Source organism: Haemorhous mexicanus, chromosome 2 (genome assembly GCF_027477595.1).
Source record: "Haemorhous mexicanus isolate bHaeMex1 chromosome 2, bHaeMex1.pri, whole genome shotgun sequence".
In the NCBI taxonomy this organism is placed as follows: domain Eukaryota; kingdom Metazoa; phylum Chordata; class Aves; order Passeriformes; family Fringillidae; genus Haemorhous; species Haemorhous mexicanus.
The window spans coordinates 45,395,211-45,414,506 of NC_082342.1; the positions used below are offsets into that span (position 1 = coordinate 45,395,211).

Here is a 19,296-nt window from a genome sequence, read left to right on the forward strand (position 1 = left end):
TCCAGATTCAGTATTCTAATATTGAAGCACAAAAATTCATCAAAGTAATGTGTTTTAAATCCACCCATTCCATTATTTTAGTTCAAATTTCCACATTATTCTGAAGAATTAGAATTTTTCTGCTGTTTTTCTTGGCTTTTCCTCTTTAGGTGTCATGACTTTCAAAACAAAAATACAACTGCAGCCTAACATTAGGTGCTAAGGAACTGATCCTCAATTGGCTCCTTTAGTTCTCATCATGTTGCAAAATGATTTCACTTTGTTCCAAATTTATCAGCCAGGATATGTCTTTTAAGACCTTATATCTAATTGATAACTGCTTGGTAAAAATTGGAAATTTGCAAGTACTACTATAAAAATGTTTTGTTAGTCTCTAATAGGCAAATTTGAAGCTTTTAGCAGCTGTTTTATCATGTCCCTTCTAATCACTGTCTCACATAGATTGCATTGATTAAGTAATGGCTGATATATAGCAGTAGTGCTTTGTAAAGATGCACCATCCAAACAAGGGACCAAACAGAATTTTGGACATGGATGGGTAATAGGACTTGTCCATTGAAATAAGATCTCATATCCAAGGAAATTAAAGCACAAGCTGAAGCATTTTTCGTGCTCTTACAGAATGCTGTGTTCATGCATTGATAGTTTTCCCTCCAGGCCCTTTACCATATTTGCAGCCCTCCTTGGGACACTCTCTAATAACATAGTAGCTTTCATATATTGTGATGCCCAAAACTAAATATAATTTTTTAAATGAAATGTTTGTTTTCCTCCAAAATACAGTAGGTTTTAAATCTGCAAACTATGCTGTTTTAAAGGTAAATAATTTCAGTTGCCAATGAGCTATACTTATCTCAAGTTTTGTGCCTGGTGCACAAAAAACTGGAAAAACAGTTTTTAAAAAGAGCAGCATCGGAAAAAGGAAAATATTGGTACCTGCATTTCCTTTGGTTTCATTGTGAGCTGTTGAAGCTTATTCCCAGTGAGTGTTTGGTGCTCAGTTAAACTGAGGCATCCACAAGTTATGGGCATTTTAATAAACATGGGGCTTAACCATTGAGAAAAGTAATTTGTTTCAACAGAATTCAGCAGCTCTTCATTAAACTCTTGAAACTCTAGGCATGTTTTGTGAGAATGGGTATTCTGTTGAAATTATGAAATACTACCTTGTAACTAGAAGTTTGAGCAGCAGCCCTTATCATACTGCTAACCAATTGTTCAGCTCTTTGATTATAAAATATTTATTGCAAGAGATAATTACTCATAAAATGACTTTTTGTAAGTGTTGAATAAAAGAAGACAAACCCAGGTCATTGTCTCTACAGATTTTATGTATAAAATTACAATATTTTAAAGAAAATTATCTTTTTTTCCTAACCTAGGTTTAAATTTAAAAAAACTAGATTTAGTATTCTATATTTCTTCTATGAATGCAAGATAGTATTTATATACTTAGTAAATTACAAAAAGCTGTGCTATATATTGTAGAAGATATAAAGTTGTAGTTGATATCCTTAAATATCCTTTATTTCAACTAATAAAATAATGATCATTCATTGACTTTTCTCTTTAAGCAACAAGATACATTTTCACAATATAGGAAGGAAGCTGAAAAGATGCAATGATAAAATATTAATCAATTTTATGCACCTAATCTGTCAAAAATAAAAGTGTAGATTGCTCTAATAACTTGTTTTTCACTGTATCTCCTTTATCATGGACAGCTGTCTGCAAAAGAAAAGACAGAGTAAAATGAATAGTCTTGTCTGACAAAAGCTCAAGCAAAAAAGGTTAATTTTAGTACAAGTGGTAGAAAATGATGCTATTATCATTCACATATGAAAATGACTCCTTATGTTATTCTGTCAAAAACTGGTAATTTTAAATTCCATCCATTAATAAATGAGAAGGGTGCAGCACATGCTAATGCACCAATTTGTAGGTTCATCCCATCAATCTGCTTTGCTTTTTTAAGACAACTTAGAATTAGAGAGAGGTTTGGGTTGGAAGAGACCTCAAAGACCATCTCGTTCTAATCCCCTGGCATAGGCAGGGGCACCTGCCACTAAAACAGTGCTCAGACCCCCATCCAGCCTGGCCTTGAGCACTTCCAGGAATGGGCACCCACAACTTCTCAGAGCAGCTTGTTCCAATACCACATCCACCCTCACAGAAAAAAAATTCTTCCCTAATATCTCATCTAAATTTACCCTTTCAGTTTGAAGCCATTCCCCCTTGTCCTGTCACTACAAGCCCTTGTAAATTGTCTCTTCCCATCTTTATTGTAGGGTTCCCATCAGATACTAGAAGGTTGCAGTGAGGTCTCCCTGAAGCCTTCTTTTTTCCAGGCTGAACAATCTCAACTCTCTCAGCCTTTCCTCATAGAAGTGTTCCATCTCTCTGCTCGTCCTGGTATCCTTCCTCTGTACTCACTCCAACAGGTCCCTGCCCTCCCTGTGCTGGGACCCCAGAGCTGATGCAGCCCTGTAGGTGGGGTCTGAGCAGAGCAGAGGGGCAGAATCCCCTCCCTGGCCCTGCTGCCCACCACTGGATGCAGCCCAGGACAGCTTTGGCTTTCTGGGCTGTGTGTGTGCACACTGACAGCTCATGGCCAGCCTCTCATCCACCAGCACCCCCACATCCTTCTCAGCAGGGCTGATCTCCATCCCCAGCCTGTGCTGGTACCAGGGGGTGCCATGACCCAGGTGCAGCACCTTGTAGTTGGTCTTGTAAAAGCTCAAGAGATTCCAAGGACCTCACTCCTCAAGCCTGCCTGGGTCCCTCTGGATGGCATCCTGTCCTTCAATTGATGAGAGTACACCTGATCCCTTTATCTATGTCAATAATGAAGATATTAAGTAACACTGGTTCCAGTATGGACCCATGGGGGGACACCACTTGTCACTGATGTTCACTGAGACTCTTGAGTCATTGATCAACACCCTCTGGATGTGACCATCCAACCAATTTCTTATCAATCTCACAACCTACCTATGAAATCCATCACTCTCTGGCTGAAAGAGAAGGATGTTGTGAGGGTCCATGTCAAAGGCTTTACAGAAGTCCAGATAGATGGCTCATAAATCCCAATTTGTGGCCCTTCCCTTGCCCAGTGCTATAGTCACTCTATCATAAAAGGCCACTGGGTTGGTTAGGCAGGACTTGCCCTCGGTTGCAGTAACTTGCTGTTCTGATCACCACTACACTGACAGAAATATTCTATCTACTAAAAGTAAGCAATCTATTCAAAATCCATTGCTTTTGTTTTATTTGTAATTCTGATTTCATAGTTAGAAGTTCATACATGGAAATAAATTATGTGGAATGTGTAGAAATAAATTAGCTTTGTAACTAATAGGTAGTGTGATTGTGGCTCTTTTTTAACCTCTAAATGGTTTACTGGGAACTGGGTTGATGTAGCAGTTTGCAAAATATTTCATCTCCTGTTTTGAGATTTTAATAGGTCAAAATCAATGGTAACATGCTGTAACTATTTCTCAAATATTATTTGCAGATATGTATTTAAAAAAATAAGCCAATTTTTTTATTAGAAACAGATTTCCATTCCACAAGTGAGCATCATCCCTAATTAGCAATCTTTTCTTTGGGGAAAGGCAGAAATGTAACCTCATCTTGACCTATCTTTCTCTCTTTGAAGGAGATGCTATATTACTGAATTTGAAATTATAACAGTTTCATATTGAATCCATTTGCAAATATATAAAAAATATTTAAAATTTTGGAGCCTTTTAAGTTTCAAGGTTGTCAATTCAAATTTAGTTCGTGAAGGAAAAGAGTCATAAGAATAATTCTTGACTAAACCCTTCTTTATCTGTTGAGTATGCAGTAGTTTTACTCTTGGGAATTCGCAGTCAAATAAAGCAATCAGAGCAGGATAAAAGTGCACTCAGCAATTCTGTAAACAGACATGACTGAATTTCAAAACTGAAGTCAACAGAAAGGCATTCAGATTTGGGATTTTGTTCATTTTGTTGTTTGATTTTTTCTTAGTGGAGTTCTTTTTGGTGTGGTCTTTGTCTCTAAATGTTCAGCAAGGTATATAATTGAAGAAAAAAGAAACCAAACCTTGAGTCAATGGGAAGCTTAGATCCCTATTTAAGATGTGTAAGCGATGCTTAAAGGCAGGGAGGATAAATGCCCTCCTGCTCTATAATGTTTCCCAGTGTTCTGTTGAGTAATATAAACTAAATTAGAATGTGTGCCCCTACATGAAGGAGAGTATGCAAAAGCATATTGATATTTTTGTAGTAGTAATCCCACACAGTCACTCTGAACTAAGAGTGTTATGATCCAATGAGAAATCTATTCTCTACATCTGAACTTGAATTTCAAAATTCCTGTCAGGTTTATAATGTTTCACAGTGTTGTGTGTGCTTTTCCTTATACACACAGTGTGTTTTCTTATAGGTTTTCTATAATTAACATTTTCAGTATTGTTTTGATTATTTCACTATCCCATGCGATAAATTAAGCAATTGAAATTACTTATCTATCTGGCAAAAGGCAGTAAATAATTTAGAACTAAACCAAATATTGTTCATTTTCAGATATGCAGATTACAAAGCTATGAAAAAGATTTATTCTGTCATGTGTATTCATGTATTTTATCACACTGAGATAAAGCACTAATATGGATATATCAACAGAAGAATCCATCAAATAAGGAACACATTAAGATATTACTAGAATAATTAAACAGAAACCAATGTGTGTATCCAAAGATACCATAGAAATGCAGAATTCCTAATGACCTTACTAAGGGTCAAAGGCAGTTTTTAATTCTTCTACACTTTTGAGGCCACATCTGAAACACTTGTCTAGTTTTCAGCTTCTAAATTAAGAAACATTACCCATATTGTCCAGAGATGTTTGTGGAAATATGATTTGTGGAGGTATCTTTGGAGATACACAGAACTACAGTAGACTGTGCCCTGAACAACCTAAATTGGTGTTGAATTTGGAGCTACTCTGAATTGCAATTGGGTTGGATGCGAAAATGTTTTATTTTATGAATAAATTATTTCTACAATGGAAGTAATTTAAAAACTAAATCCATTATAGCTAAATAAAAAGAAAACAAAGTTAATTTAAAAATACAATAAAAAAAGCATGGTGTTTAACAAAATGTGCAATATTTTTTTCCTTAAATTGCTCCCTAATGCCTGTTTTTCTGGGTTGCTTCCTGAGAACAGGTGTGAATGAAGTTTTACGCCCTGCTAATGCTCTTCAGCATTCTCTTAGCTTTCAAGTGTGACAGGACATCTGAAAGAGACCTACAGCCTTTATGATGAGCTGTTCATTTGGAATTGGCCACAACAAAAGAAATTTGCTTTTGGGTTTAACAAAAGGTTTTATGAGCTTCAGAGAGCTGATGTGCTGCAATTGAGTTACATTTATGCTAACTGCCTTAGCTGTGCAATGTAGGAGCAAACAACAATCCATACTGGCTTACGGCATCAATTAAAAAAACAAACTAACTTAATTATATTCTGCATCTACACAAAGTTGTTCTTTTTTGAACAAACTATTTGCTAGTCTGAGCAGTGTTGGAGTATTCTATTTAATGGAGTGTAGGCAGCTTGTGCATGAGCCAGCATGATGTGCCAGGATGCCACATCACAGACTAGCCATGACATCACTTACTTCCTTTGTTTAAATGGAGTTGCACCAGCCACTGTTTCCATTTGGTGATCTTTTTCTCATGTAAAAAACCCAGATTTCCTTTTTTTTTTTTTTTGCCTTTTAATTGTGGTATCTTTTAGGTATTTTGGGATATGGGCCCCACAGAGTTAAGCAATTTCTGATTAGATTGCTTTACTCTGTTTGATTAACATTCTTACTTATCTGAGAGTTAGGTTAAGCCTCAATGGTTACTAATACAGTAGATTTCTGTGCCACAGGCATGGGTGAGAGATTTTCTCCGTATTTTGACAGCCTTAAGAGAGGAAGTTAAAAAAAATTAATCACTGTAAACAAGAATGAAAAAAAATGGAGAGAGACTGGTGACTGCTGTTCAAAGGGTCATTGTTTCAGTAGAGGAACAAGGACTGTGAGGGAGATGCTAATGGAAAATCTGTATTTCATGGGGCCTTACCAGGGAAAATGAGCCATGGCAAAGTAAGCAGTTCTCTGTTGGCTCTCTGCATTGTAACATAGCCTTCAAGCTGCTACTGTAAAACAAATTACTGCAGTGCATCCCATCATTATCAGTGGCTAATATATTGAGTATTCTGTATCCCTGTGTAGCCACACCAGCACCATCACAGTATAGATTTCAGCAATCCTGCTCCAGTGCTCTGCAAAGGATTTATATCTGATGTAGTCCTGACTTTGTCCAAGTATTATTGTAGGCAGTCTAGTCTGTTATCTACAAGTGAATATTGTATGCCACTGTTTCCTGTCACCTGCAACTCATTTTTGGAGATGGAGAGTTGGTTCCACCAAGGAATAGTTCCAGTTCTTAGACTTCCTTACCCATTTATATTCTGCTGTGTAACTGCACATGCAATCTAGTGCCTGGTGACTGATGTACCTGGGAAAGAAGAGACTAGAAGGCATGAAGGATAAGAGTATTGCCTAACTGGATTCTGTGTTTAGTGGTCATACAGGCAATATCTGGAAGTAGGTATTTTTGGCATATGTCAATTATCAACTTGTCAGTATGTTGTTGCTGTTCCTATGCATCATTCTGGTATCCATATTAAATGCAGGAAACAGAAATTCAGGGGAAGTTAAGTTCCTGTTTTGATAAAAGATGAATCAATACAGTAACCAGAATGAGATCACATTGGCCAATGTTTCTGTCAGCTGTACCTTACTGCCTATCTGCTTCTAGCACGTGGTTGGACAGAATGCTGATGCTAAGGGACCTAGAACATTCATGCTGTAACACTGCTGTGGTGTTATTGCTCAGACTTCTTCAACAAACAGGGGGGCTCTGAGGTGTGGAAAACTGAAATAAAGCTTTAATAGTATTTGGTTTAAAGCAGTAGCCAGTGGTTTTGGTCTGAGGAAAGGAAGGGGAAGGAGAGGGAAGGAAAGGGAAAGGAAAGGGAAAGGTAAGGGAAAGGAAAGGGAAAGGGAAAGGAAAGGAAGGAAAAAAAAAATAAACCAAACTTAAACTCCAAATTAAATTACTGTGTTACTTATCATTTGTAAGCATGGGCCAACACCTTATCATATACCTGAAATACTGCAATATTCACACATTCATTTAATAAAGGATAGCTCCCTCAAGAATAATGGCTCAAGGATTTCACATACAAAGAATTACCACAAGGGAGAGAATTGTTGGATACCTGTTGTTCCTCAGAACCCTAGGCATTACCCCCTCTGGGCTCAGTGCCTGCAAAAATCCACCTGTTTCATTTCTTTGAGCTGTAATACTGTCATTCCTGCTGGTGTTTGTCACTGAATGCCTGCACTTAGAAGCACACCTGTAGAACAGCTGCTGCACTGTGAGGAAAATGGGATTGTAGCATAATTGCTTGTTTGACCTTGGCTCAGTCTAAACTCCAGTTAATTGAGTACTTACTCCCCTAGCAGTGCTACTCACCATCATTTACTCTCAGACTTAGCCAAAGTTCTGCATATTTTTCCCTAGTAATGTGGAAAACTTCTAAAACTTGTAGAAAACCAGAATTATACTGTATGGTTCCTGGCTATGCATATGCGTGTAACACTGAATACAATTTTCCATCTAGGCACAAAAATGAAATCACTTCTGTGGTGATTTATGTGAATTTCTTTTTCAGTATAAGTTCTCTTTGGGGACCACAGCAATAGAAAAATGCAGTAGAAGAATATCCATTTGGAATTAATTAAAACTGGTGAAGGAAGAATATTTGCTTCATTTTAGAGGAGTTCTGTGATCCTAAAGCTGTATAAATAATAATGTAAAAATCTGGCAGCCTCCTTATTCCTTCCACTGTTCAATAAAGCGCTCAGTTTGCTTTGGGATTAGAGATGATAAGGAGGACTTCTCTCTGAAAGTAGAATAGATGTTTATTGGATGTTAAGATGCATGAAAAAATATTATTTGAACTACCTGAGACCATGCTAATAGATTTGTTTTTGTAAGGGGAAAAAGAAGAAAAGAAAATGTTTTTATTATAGCAAACAAAACCCCACATTAATGGAAGTTTTAAAATACCCTCCCAGGAATTGCTTTGCAAGCATTTTGGGTATTGCTGATAAGTTTTGATACTATATTTCTAAAAATAATAATTTTCTAGATTAATCTATCACAGACAGTTAAATGTCTCATGCACTTGTAATGAGAAATATTCAGAAAATATTGAAATAATGAAATTTTGAAAGAAACAGTTCCAAAGAAGAGTGGATGATAGATTTTTTCTTACATTTTGGAATAAACTTATTTTCAAGGTTAGGATATTCCGACTGTAGACCACATTGTTGGTATAATAGTTATATAGTTATATAAGAGTTGGTGATGAAAGAAAGCCCTTCAGACTGAAATGCTGCATGGCCATCCAAGATGAATAAGAAGTCAAATGACTTTTCATCACTTTGACAAATGCAGTCAATACCTGTTTCTGTCAGATTTGGGATGGGGGAGGAATTTCTCCCTTTCAAGAGACATCACTTCAGTCTTTCTACAGCGTAGCCTAAATTTCCTTTCCATCAACACCTGATCTCTTCCAGCCTTATGGCAGTGGCACTACCAGTGACAAATGATCTGTTAATAGAGTAGTGTTGTCTTTTGAGACTGTAGCATTTCCCTAATAGGCTGTCATGTGATCCTATAGGACTAAAATAAACATAAGGATATTTTTTACAATGGGGTTGTAAAATACATTTGATTGCATCTAAAATTATTTATTTAAATGGATGTAAATGAGCTACATATTCAGCTGTATGTAGAGCAGTACAAGACATTAAAATTTTTCTTTTGTGATCTAGTGAAAGTTTTTGTTACTGTGTTCATCCTAGTACTACTAATTATATGAATTCAGAATTAATATTACCCATACTGGTCTTTTAATTGGGTGGAATATAAACATCTGTGTTCCTGATAGTGTTTCTCTTTAGCAGTTACATTAAAAGTTTATTTGATGACAGCAATATAATGATTATATTAATTACAAGTTGAGGTGATGTCTACTTTTATTACACAAAACAATTTACAAAACCTCTCCTAATCAGAATACATTTACTGCTATATGATAAAAGAAATTGAAGTCATAAGTTTAATAAAGTTATATAAAGTCATTAAAAGAATCATGCAGATAAGAGTCATTAACTGTGTACATTTACCTAATGAAAATGGAAAGCAGAAATCTCTGAACTGATTCATAATCGTTTGGGTTGAGGGCTTGTAATCAGGGATGTGGCAGATAAAAAAACCCAACCAAACTGATTAAAGGCTTGAAGATGGCGGAAACATTATGGAGATGTGTGTGACACATTGGCAAAATAAAATAAAACTTACTGTGTTATCGTCTTGCATTTTTGATGATTTTGTCACTTCTAAAATGGTTCTATGGAATTATTCATCTGTCAGCAGTTCAAACAATACAGTAAAGTAATTTTTAAACATGATATAAGTGCTTGGCAGGTACATTGTGTGCTGAAAGTGTAGCTTCCAAGATATTTTATACAGTCACTACAGCAATTTTATCATTTTTTGGGAGCTGGAATCTAGAATGGAGTGGGGCTTGTCTTTGTTCTGTTTTGATATTATATTTCATGTGATAGGATCTGGAATCTTATTCTCTGATTATTTTCTATCTTAGTATTTGCACGATCACAGAATGGTTTGGGTAGGAAGGTACCTTAAATATCATCTGGTTCCAACCCACTGCCATGGGCAGGGACACCTCCACTAGACCAGGTTGCTCAGAGCCCCATCTAAGCTGGCCTTGGAGACATACCTGTGAAGAGCTTACTTGTAGGGTGGGATATACAGTGTCTTCAGGTTCATACTACAGTGTCATAGTTAGGACTGTGACTATATCATATAAAAAAATTTTACCAAAGAGATACATATTAAACATTTCAGAAGAGGATTTTGAATGTGAACTCTTGCATAACCAGTCAGGTACCTAAATATCTTGTCTGAAGAGAGCAAATTCTTTGCCTGAGATTGTTAATGTCTTGAGAATCAAACTAAGATTGCATTTCTTAACAGTATAAAGATGGCTTGGTTTATAAAGATGGTGAGGTGCAATGTGTGTCTCTTTTCTCATGCTGACACACAAGGTGTTGCATTGGTGAGAAATTCCAAGCTTGCTGCTCTTAACAGGCTTCACAGCTGCCAGTAAGAACAGTGGAAGAAGGTTGAGACATGTGCTCTGTAAGGATGAGTGAGGACAGTTATTCCCCCCCACCTTTATTAGATTCATTTATTGCCATGTATAACAGACTCCAGTTTTTATCCTATAATCAATTCTGTGAATTCATATCTCCTACTAATATACTAAAAATGGCAGCATCAACCTAGTAGTAAGGAATATTTAAAAAACCTGTTGGCAAGTAGTTACAGAAACTGTTACTGCAGATTGAAAATCAAGTGTTTCTTCAATATAATGTGCCATTTATACAAAAAAAGGATCTTAAAATATACCTAAAAGGAAGGCAGTTATTTTCCTGAACTTATTAAAGCAAAGACAGAAATGGCAGCTATTTTGATGGAAAACGTAAACTCCCCAGTAAGTAAAGGTGAAATAGGGTTTCAACAATGATAAAATTGTTGAAATTATAATTTTCATCGTACAACGATAACTTTTCACTGTACAAAGTAAGCTGCAATGAACAAAGAATGAAACATTAGTTTGTTTAGAATGGGTGAGTCATGTTACACATAAACTGCTCATTTGCTTTATATTTTTAGAGGGTATTCATTTATTTTGTACCAGTGTGAAATAATAGAAATCAATATTAAGCTTTGAGGTTACACTATGTTTACACAAACATTTTTTATTAATCATAATAATTGATATAACCACATTAACTCAAAATGTTGAAAGTAATAATTTCAGTTATTTCAGGATTTCTTTTCTTTTTTTTCTTGTTTTTTATTCTCTCTTTTAGAATTGGGTGGAAAAAGCAGAGAAACAGAAACTGTTGTCAGACACCCTTGACCTTTCTGAGCTGTTTCATCCAGACACATTTCTCAATGCCTTACGCCAGGAGACTGCAAGGTGAGGGAAAAATAATGTGCCTATTTGTGCTAATGTGCCATTGTTCCTTATGTGTGAGGATGGTTATTTCTTTTTGAGGACGCAAAAGTTATGTCAATTGCTGTCATCAGTCATCTTATTTTTATTTCTTGCCTTGAAGTAAAATACCTGTTTAAATACTTATTGTTTTTTGTTATTTTTTCAGTTAGAGATGTATTTTTCTTCAAAGTCAAACTTAGTATCATATGGTACACGTTGAAAATACATTGAGTTTGGTTTTGTGTTTGATGTCCTGTTGTTACACATCTGTAAGATTTACTGTATGTGTGTTTCCATTGCAGAGTAATGAGGTGTTCAGTGGACAGTCTTAAATTTACAGCTTCATGGAAAGGGCGAATACAGGAAGGCAAACTCCAAGTTAAGGTATTTTACTAGGATGTTGTACTAGGATTTTATGAGGATGTTTTATCAGTATAGTCCAAGTCATCTGTCCGTAAACTTCCTAGAAAACTGAGCTATAAATAATTGGTCTACCAGAGGTAAAAAGGCTGGTTAATGGTATACAAAATGGCAGTGCAAAATTCCACAGATAATAGAAAAGGAAGGCAGTTATCTTTTTTCTCCTCCCTGGTCACTGTTCTCATTTTTAAATTAAGCTTATTGCTCCATTCTCTTCAGCCACCTCTCAGATGAAAATTTAAGCTGCAATTTCATGAGTTAAAATCTCACTCTTTTCTGGATAGACGAAGTGCTGGTAGCCAGAGGAAATACACATGTAGATCTGTAAGTCTAAGGCCACGTGTTAGCGTTTCTTTAATCACTGAAAGAAGACTACTAAGGAAGTAAACCAGAGTAAACCAGGAGATGACTAGTTTTTGATAGGATAAAAACCCCAAAATTTTTAAATGATTAGTTAAACCTACAGCCAGCAGCCATAAAGTCACCACTGATTGCTTTGACAGCAAAGTAGAGATGAATCCTCAGATGGTTTAATTTAGCTTCTTAACATTCCAAGTAAAACTGCCAGCACAGGTCAGCACAGGTCTGTGTGCACCTCTTTTATACTTCATTTTGTAGGGAATTGACAAAGTAAGTTTTCTGTGCTGTCTATGTTGATCCCAAAATAATGCTGCATGTTCTGTGTTCAGCATGGAGCACAGCCCTTAAAACCACATGCTCACAGAGACACTTGTGCCCAGTGCAGGGCACTCAACAGCAACTGTGGGACCCATGCAGCTAAAGCAGAGATTGCTGCATTAGGAGAGAGAGACCAAGTGGCTGGGGACCTTCTCTAGTCTGGTAATGCAGACAGACACAAGGGTGGGGGAGATATTAAGGTTCTGAGCTGGCTTCTGACACTGTCAAAAATTATTAATACAGAATATGTAAGATTTCATATTCCTAAAATATTAATATATTGTAAAGCCAGTAAAGATAACTGTAATCATCCAATCTGCCCTAAAACAGTGCAGTCTTTTGAACTTTGTTGAATTAATTCCTATTGGAACTAGATAATGTAATTTTGCAAATTCTTCAGTCTTGATATTTAAGTAAGATTAATGCTTGCCTGCTTCATTTCATAAGAAGCATGAGAAGACAGGGCTGTAGAAGTTGGAGATAAATAAACCAGGAAACTTTTAGGGCTTGGTATAAACCTCGTATCTGACAAATATACCCGCAAATCACATGGTCTGAGGTTACAGATTCAGCCAAGGCTTCTAAGGCCATAGCAGTAAGTCAAAACTGAGTTTCACATCTCAGACCACTCATTCTAGTAGGCTAGCTATCAGCTGCAGACTGTAGGAGCTTGAAGTTCTTCAAAACCATGTTAACATTTTTGAAAAATATCAGAAGTCAATGTCAAGTACCTCAACTCCTAAATAACATTAACTCAGTATATTCATATATTAAAAATATCACAATATATTACAGTTGCCGGATTGAAAGAGCTTCTCGGCCAATAAAGAATGAGCGGAAAGAGTTTTGTAACAGTACTCCAGTTTTTATTAAACTTCTGACTGAAGTTTAAAATGTTTTACTGTCTGAGAATTTATGTGGTAAATTTGTGGCAATGCTAGTTAAAGTACACTGTTGGCAGCCTATATAATGTGTAGGCAAAAGGTTAATGTATATGATCTATTGCTTTACAAGAATGTGCCATGTTCTAAGAGGGCTTTAAAATCAAAAGAGAATTTTGTTCAAGAAGAAATTCTCTGCCCCGAGAATAGAACAAGCTGTTAGGTGAGTGGTTTTTATTAGTAAAATATAAGAATCCTGTCAAGTTTCTTCACTTGATTTGAATATTATCTTTTCCTCTGTAATAGAAATGCTCATTGATTCTCTATTAGTAAGAAATCACTAGTATTTTCACTGCTCCTTTTAATCTTTGATAAATGGAAAGGCTTTGGAACCCTTTGCAATGCTGAATATTTAGATTTCCCTACCATGAGTCCTTCCTCATGCTCATGGAGGACTGAGAGGAAACTTTCCCATAAGTAAAACTATATACAACAGGGACAATAACTAGGGCATAGAAGTGTCATTGATTCAGAAAAGCAATTCTCTAAAATGTGCCTTGTTTGATAAGGATCCTCTGGATTGTACATTAAGGTTGGTTCACCAGAGCAGTATGAATTTTAATACTGGTAAAGTAAATGTTGAATCTGCAGTTTCAAGAATTCAGGCTAACCTTATTGAATGGGAACCTATTCCGAGTGGGAACCCATCAGCAAAAATAATAAGTCCTTAAACACATACTGTGGTGAGATAGCTGGGACTTGTTTTATCCCACCTAAATAAGAAATTGTAGCTTACCAGACTCCCCTGCAGGAACCAGACCATGGTGTAGGCTATTCTAAGGTTTATCAGTCTCAACTGATACTACTGGTATTATTTCACTTTATGTAACTAACTCCACCAAAAGACTTGGTTCTGTAGTCACAGAGTTGGGGGACTCTGTTTCAGGGTCTGGGAGAGTTGTGCTCAGGTCCCACGATCAACAAATATTTAAAGCCTTATAGAATGTCTCTGTTGAAGGATTGGCACAAGTAGGAATGCAGGTGATTTTAAACCTGGTAGTCACACACACTTCATTTAACTTTCTTAGGAAAACTGTCAGGCATGGTTTTGAAGACATGTTCTTCAAGATTTTTTTTTTTTTACTTTTAATTTTAAAAGGTTTTGATGACTTAGAATTTGTTCTGTGATAAGGATAAAAGAAGGAAATCTCCCTATAATCTGTATGGTGAAAATGCTTTCTCGCTCTTGCTGTGACTTTAAAAAATGGCATCAAGCTTCAGCAATTGTAGATGGTTGATCTTACTATGCCTAAAAATACAGATCATTTACCCTATGATCATCTGTAAGTTAGAAGCATGCAGTTCTAGAACTGTCACTGAAACTGCAAAGTAGGCAGAGGAACACTCAGTCAGGCCAAGAACACACCTTAGTCCTATATGAATTATCAAATTCATATCATCAAGGAGATGTTAAATTATCAGTGTTAATTCAGGTGTTGGTTTAGATGTATGATGTGGAGTGGATCTCCTCTAGTAGGATGTGATGAATATTTGATTTAGAATCTATCTGTATAAAATTACACTTTCCCCATATCACTTAGAATCAATCTGTATGAAATTACATCTTCTTTAATATCATTCCAGGTTCCTTTAACAAAAGGTACTGAAAATGTATGGCTATTGCACTAAAATTACATATTGATATGCAAATGCAACTCTTCTGTTTGCTTTGTGCACTGATTGTGCTGTTACACAACAGCAGGTAGTCATTCCTTTTGGCATTCCATTTTCTGTATTGTAGAAAAGAGTAAAAGAAAGGAAGAAACATGGTGAGAAACTTATTGGGTAGTAAGTAATATGACCTTGGGTAGGACTTAATATACATAGTAAAAAATAAAAAATTACTGAGAGTCTCAAGTCCACAATAGGAGTATTAATATCAAAACTATACTCCTAGCAATTGACGGATATATTATTATAAGGCATCCTGAGAGGTCTTTTTTTACAGTATACCTCCATCCCAAAATATCAATAAATTAATGACGGAGGCCTGTCAAGGTAATGAAGTGAAAATATCACTTCCTGAAGTCTGCTGCAGTTTGGATCATGTCATGGAAAATTATGGCATTAATTAGTAAGGGAAGATGTGTTGCAGAGAATTTGAAATCTGGAAACAGACATGTTTTGGACCATGGTATCAGCACACTTTATACAAAGGTATTTTAAAAAACATAGTCTGTAATGTGTAAAAATAACTTTTTTGAACCTAAACCAATACTGATAGCTGTGAACTGCCAAATTCTTTGTAAGAATTAAAAATTATGGTCAACTTCTGCCGTTACTCTCTGGTGAGTTTCAAAGATACTGTGATTATATTACAGATGCTGTGTAATTCATGTCTTTCATAATACTTGTAATTTCTCTATACTGTTTATTATAGAAATGAAAACATGGCTATGGGCATACTCAGTCAAATGGTATGGAAAGTACATTGTTCTAGTATTGTTGGGTTTTTTCCTTAATGTCATTTAATCTTGAATGAAAGTAAAAATTTGGTCTTAATCTTCAAAGTAGTTTCTACCATTGCTTTCCAGGAGAAGTTTTCCAGGAGATCAAATGGTATTTTACATAACTGTAATGTCAAAGGGACTGCTAATATCAAAAGAAGAAAAGTGCAGTAGAGTTTTTCAATAGGTAACCCCCTTCCATAGAAATTTCTTTCAGAGGTGTTCAGAATGGCCAGACCTTTGAACACCCTAGCAACGAACTTTAAAACCTCTTCATCAGACCAATCTTTGTGCAAAAACTTTGCCATGGTTATTTATTAGACTATGGTCCCTAAAAATATTCCCTGCAGAAAGCAAGAAGGACAGAAAGAATAACATAGGAGATGAATCCTTCTAAAATTTGTGTGAAAGTTAGACCAAAAGTCTACTCTGAGCTTTCCACTTGGGGTTGTTTTGGTTCGGGTTATCCCCAGTTTCGGTGGTTTCACTGTTAGTCCTAGTCTGTACGAAGCACAGATTGCTCCAATGGACATTGTCACTTCTCTGGTTACTGTCTGTCCAAGGAGAAACACAGCTTTGTTCTATGTCTTTTTTAAATGCCATGTTTTGTAATATTATTTTCATATTAGAATTTGTACATCTGCATCTTGCACATTGTAAGGAAGAGTCCCCAGCTCAGCATTAAAAGAGAAATATGAGTTTAAAGAAACAAGTTCATTAGAAGAGTGTAATGCCTGTCTGCAATCAAAGGAATAATTAGATATTAAAAATGCAAAATGTAATCTTAGCTAGTTTACAGTTAATATATTATTAATGAAAAGCCCCTAACACTAGGGAGTAAAGCATTGCTTTTCAAGCATGACAGTAACCCACATTGTGTTACTGTTTAATTCCATCTTTTGGCATAAAATACATAATTTTAGAATACTAAAATTACCTAAGGAAATTATATCCATTATATCTTCTGTGATACTGATCTTCATTGTAACATCATACTCTAACCCCTTTTTGCAATCTGCTGATAGATGTTTCAAAATTTCTTGCAAGGGAAAATATATTAGAAAATGACATTTTTCTCCATTTTGCTTATGTGATCACTCATCCAATTTCCAGCAACATTGTATTTCCTAATTCCAGTACTGCTTTATGAACCATGCATTTGGTGAAAGCCAATCTCAGTGTGATAAATTTAATTCAGGCTTTAGTACAATAGTATAACAGACACATGATTTTCAGATTCTGTTACAGATCTGCTGCAGCTGGATAGTTAGCCTTTAAAAAAGTGACATGAAAGTTATTATTAAATTAAGTTTTATTACTGTTAAAACTCAAGTTCTCACTTCAGCAGTCCAAAATTACTATTATTAATATTATTAGCAAACTAGTAGTATTTGTAAAGGAAAATAAAGCTATCAGCAAATATTGTAATTTTTTTAAAGGAATCTGGAATAGATGTCACCAACTTTTGGATGACTCCAGAGAAGAAAAAATATAACCTGTAATTCAGAGGCTGAAATTACTTAATTAAAAGAAAAGACTTGAAACATGTTGCAAATGAAGCATTGCATAGTTTCTTAAAGAAGCATCTGTGATTCTTATTTAATTTTTTGCCAAACAGCAATATGCTTCTCTAAGAAGTCTTGAGTTAAATAAAATTTTCTCTCATATTATTTCAATATATTTTGTTTGCCTCTGCTGAAGCTGTGTAGTTGCCACATTCCATTCTTTGAAAGCTGGGCTCAGACTTCCAAGCAGGAAGTCATGCTTATGGCAGTGATTGTTCTTCTTTTCTTCTCAACATTGTAATGATTGTGAACTTGGCTGTTGCTATCATAATTCCATTAATCAAATGCCAGGCAACTGCAGTTTTATAATTAATGACATTTGCAGGTATTTTTCTCCGGCATTTCAAAGAATGTGAATCCAAATCAGAGGAAGTTCACAGTGAAGTGTGGTCCAGATCTTGCTTTTAAATCATGTTTCCTATTCTCACAGAGAACATAACAGTAATTAATTTCCTGTTATTTAAAAATTTGGTCACAGTAAAAAGGTTCATCATTTATTAAAGCACATTGTAATCATTATTAGCATTTTAATTCTGTTATTTATGTTTGAATATTTTATATTTCCATGGCAGATCAGTGGCTTACAACTGGAAGGTTGTCGTTTCGATGGAAATCGACTTTCAGAAAATCTGCATGATTCTCCCAGTGTGTCATCTGTTCTCCCTTGTTACATGGCCTGGATTCCACAGGTACTAAATTATTAAAAGTCCTAAACTTTCAAGACCCATAATTTTATTTTTTCTGTGTAGTAGCTTTTCAGTATGATGTTGCTGACCTGTTTTCCTTTCATTTCAAAATAAAAATCACAGTCTTTACTAGGAAAAGCAGTTACATTAATTAAAACAGAAACTTATTGTAATTTTGTTTATATCCTTTAGCTTATATTGCTTAGATGAAGGCAAGGGCTTTATTTCAGTCATACCTTAGTTTCTTTGTCTTTTAAAAACACTAGTATATTTTCAGACCTGCATTTAGTAAATATATACATGTGCTTGGGAGTTCATTCCTAGAATAAATTTTCATTACATTTTAAATATTAAAGTAAAATGCAGTGGCAATATAAAAGAGAGAATATGATGTGAGCTGTAAGCAAAGAAAGCCTTTCTCCTACTTAAACTAATTTTAAAAAATGCCAATGCTTGCAGATTTTAAGATGAAAGAAAGTAATCCAAGCAGTATAAACTGTTACTGCTTCTGCCCTCCAACTGGCATAGCAATTGCTGATAAATAACTCAGAAGGTCACATAGAGTGTATTCAAGGGTGTGTCTTAACAAAAAATTGCTTGTTATAGAATTTGCCCCACTTACATTTCGGAAGCCCATCCGATCAGAAGATATCTGGGATAAATCTGTCCAGGTGTGACTTTAGAGATGGCCCGGACCACTATGATGACCTTTGTGTATTGTGACAGATATTGTGCAAGGAGCTCTATTGCTAACACACTGCTGTATCTCAGCTTAGTTTTTCTGTCATTGTTATTTCCAGCAGGGGCTATATAGCATTATTTTATAGTACAGCATTAGAAGTATAAAGGTCAACAGATTTAGACCTTGAACACAGAAGAAAATGCTAGCCACCATCTGCACCATTGCTTCCAGCTTGCTTAGGAAAGAAAGTACTGAAAATTTTTAAAAAAGGACAAAAAATGAAAACATCACGAAAGCTCTTACAAAGTTGACCAGTGAAAGATTTCTCTGTTTTTCAGTATTTACAGGGTTCATTTTTTTCAGATAAATAAACAGATTCCTAATTTACTTGAGAGGTGTTTCATGGGATAAATACAGAATTGCCAGACATTCTAATATATTGGCTCAGTGGTGGGTGGTGGAGGATGGTAATATGTGTGGTTTTCCATGGTAACACCAAATGGAAACACATTTTAAATGAGAATTCTAAGTAGTCATCCCATTGTTCTGAAAGACATTCATCTTGTGTTTGAAATAAAACAGATTTTTTAGTACCTTTCTGGATAAGAATATTTTTTTAAACTCCAAAGGTAGGATCCAAAAGTTATATGTGAAATCAGCAGAGTCCTTTATCTGT

General features: G+C 35.5%; 1 protein-coding gene across 1 annotated transcript in view; it reads left to right on the top strand.

The window, feature by feature from the left end:
• DYNC2H1 (dynein cytoplasmic 2 heavy chain 1) overlaps positions 1-19,296 on the top strand; it is a 145,922-nt gene that overhangs the window by 124,306 nt on the left and 2,320 nt on the right. Inside the window, exons 86-88 of the mRNA XM_059838623.1 lie at positions 11,074-11,183; positions 11,504-11,585; positions 17,825-17,941. Of these exons, the coding sequence (XP_059694606.1) occupies positions 11,074-11,183; positions 11,504-11,585; positions 17,825-17,941 (309 nt within the window). The remainder of the gene's footprint in view (positions 1-11,073; positions 11,184-11,503; positions 11,586-17,824; positions 17,942-19,296) is intronic.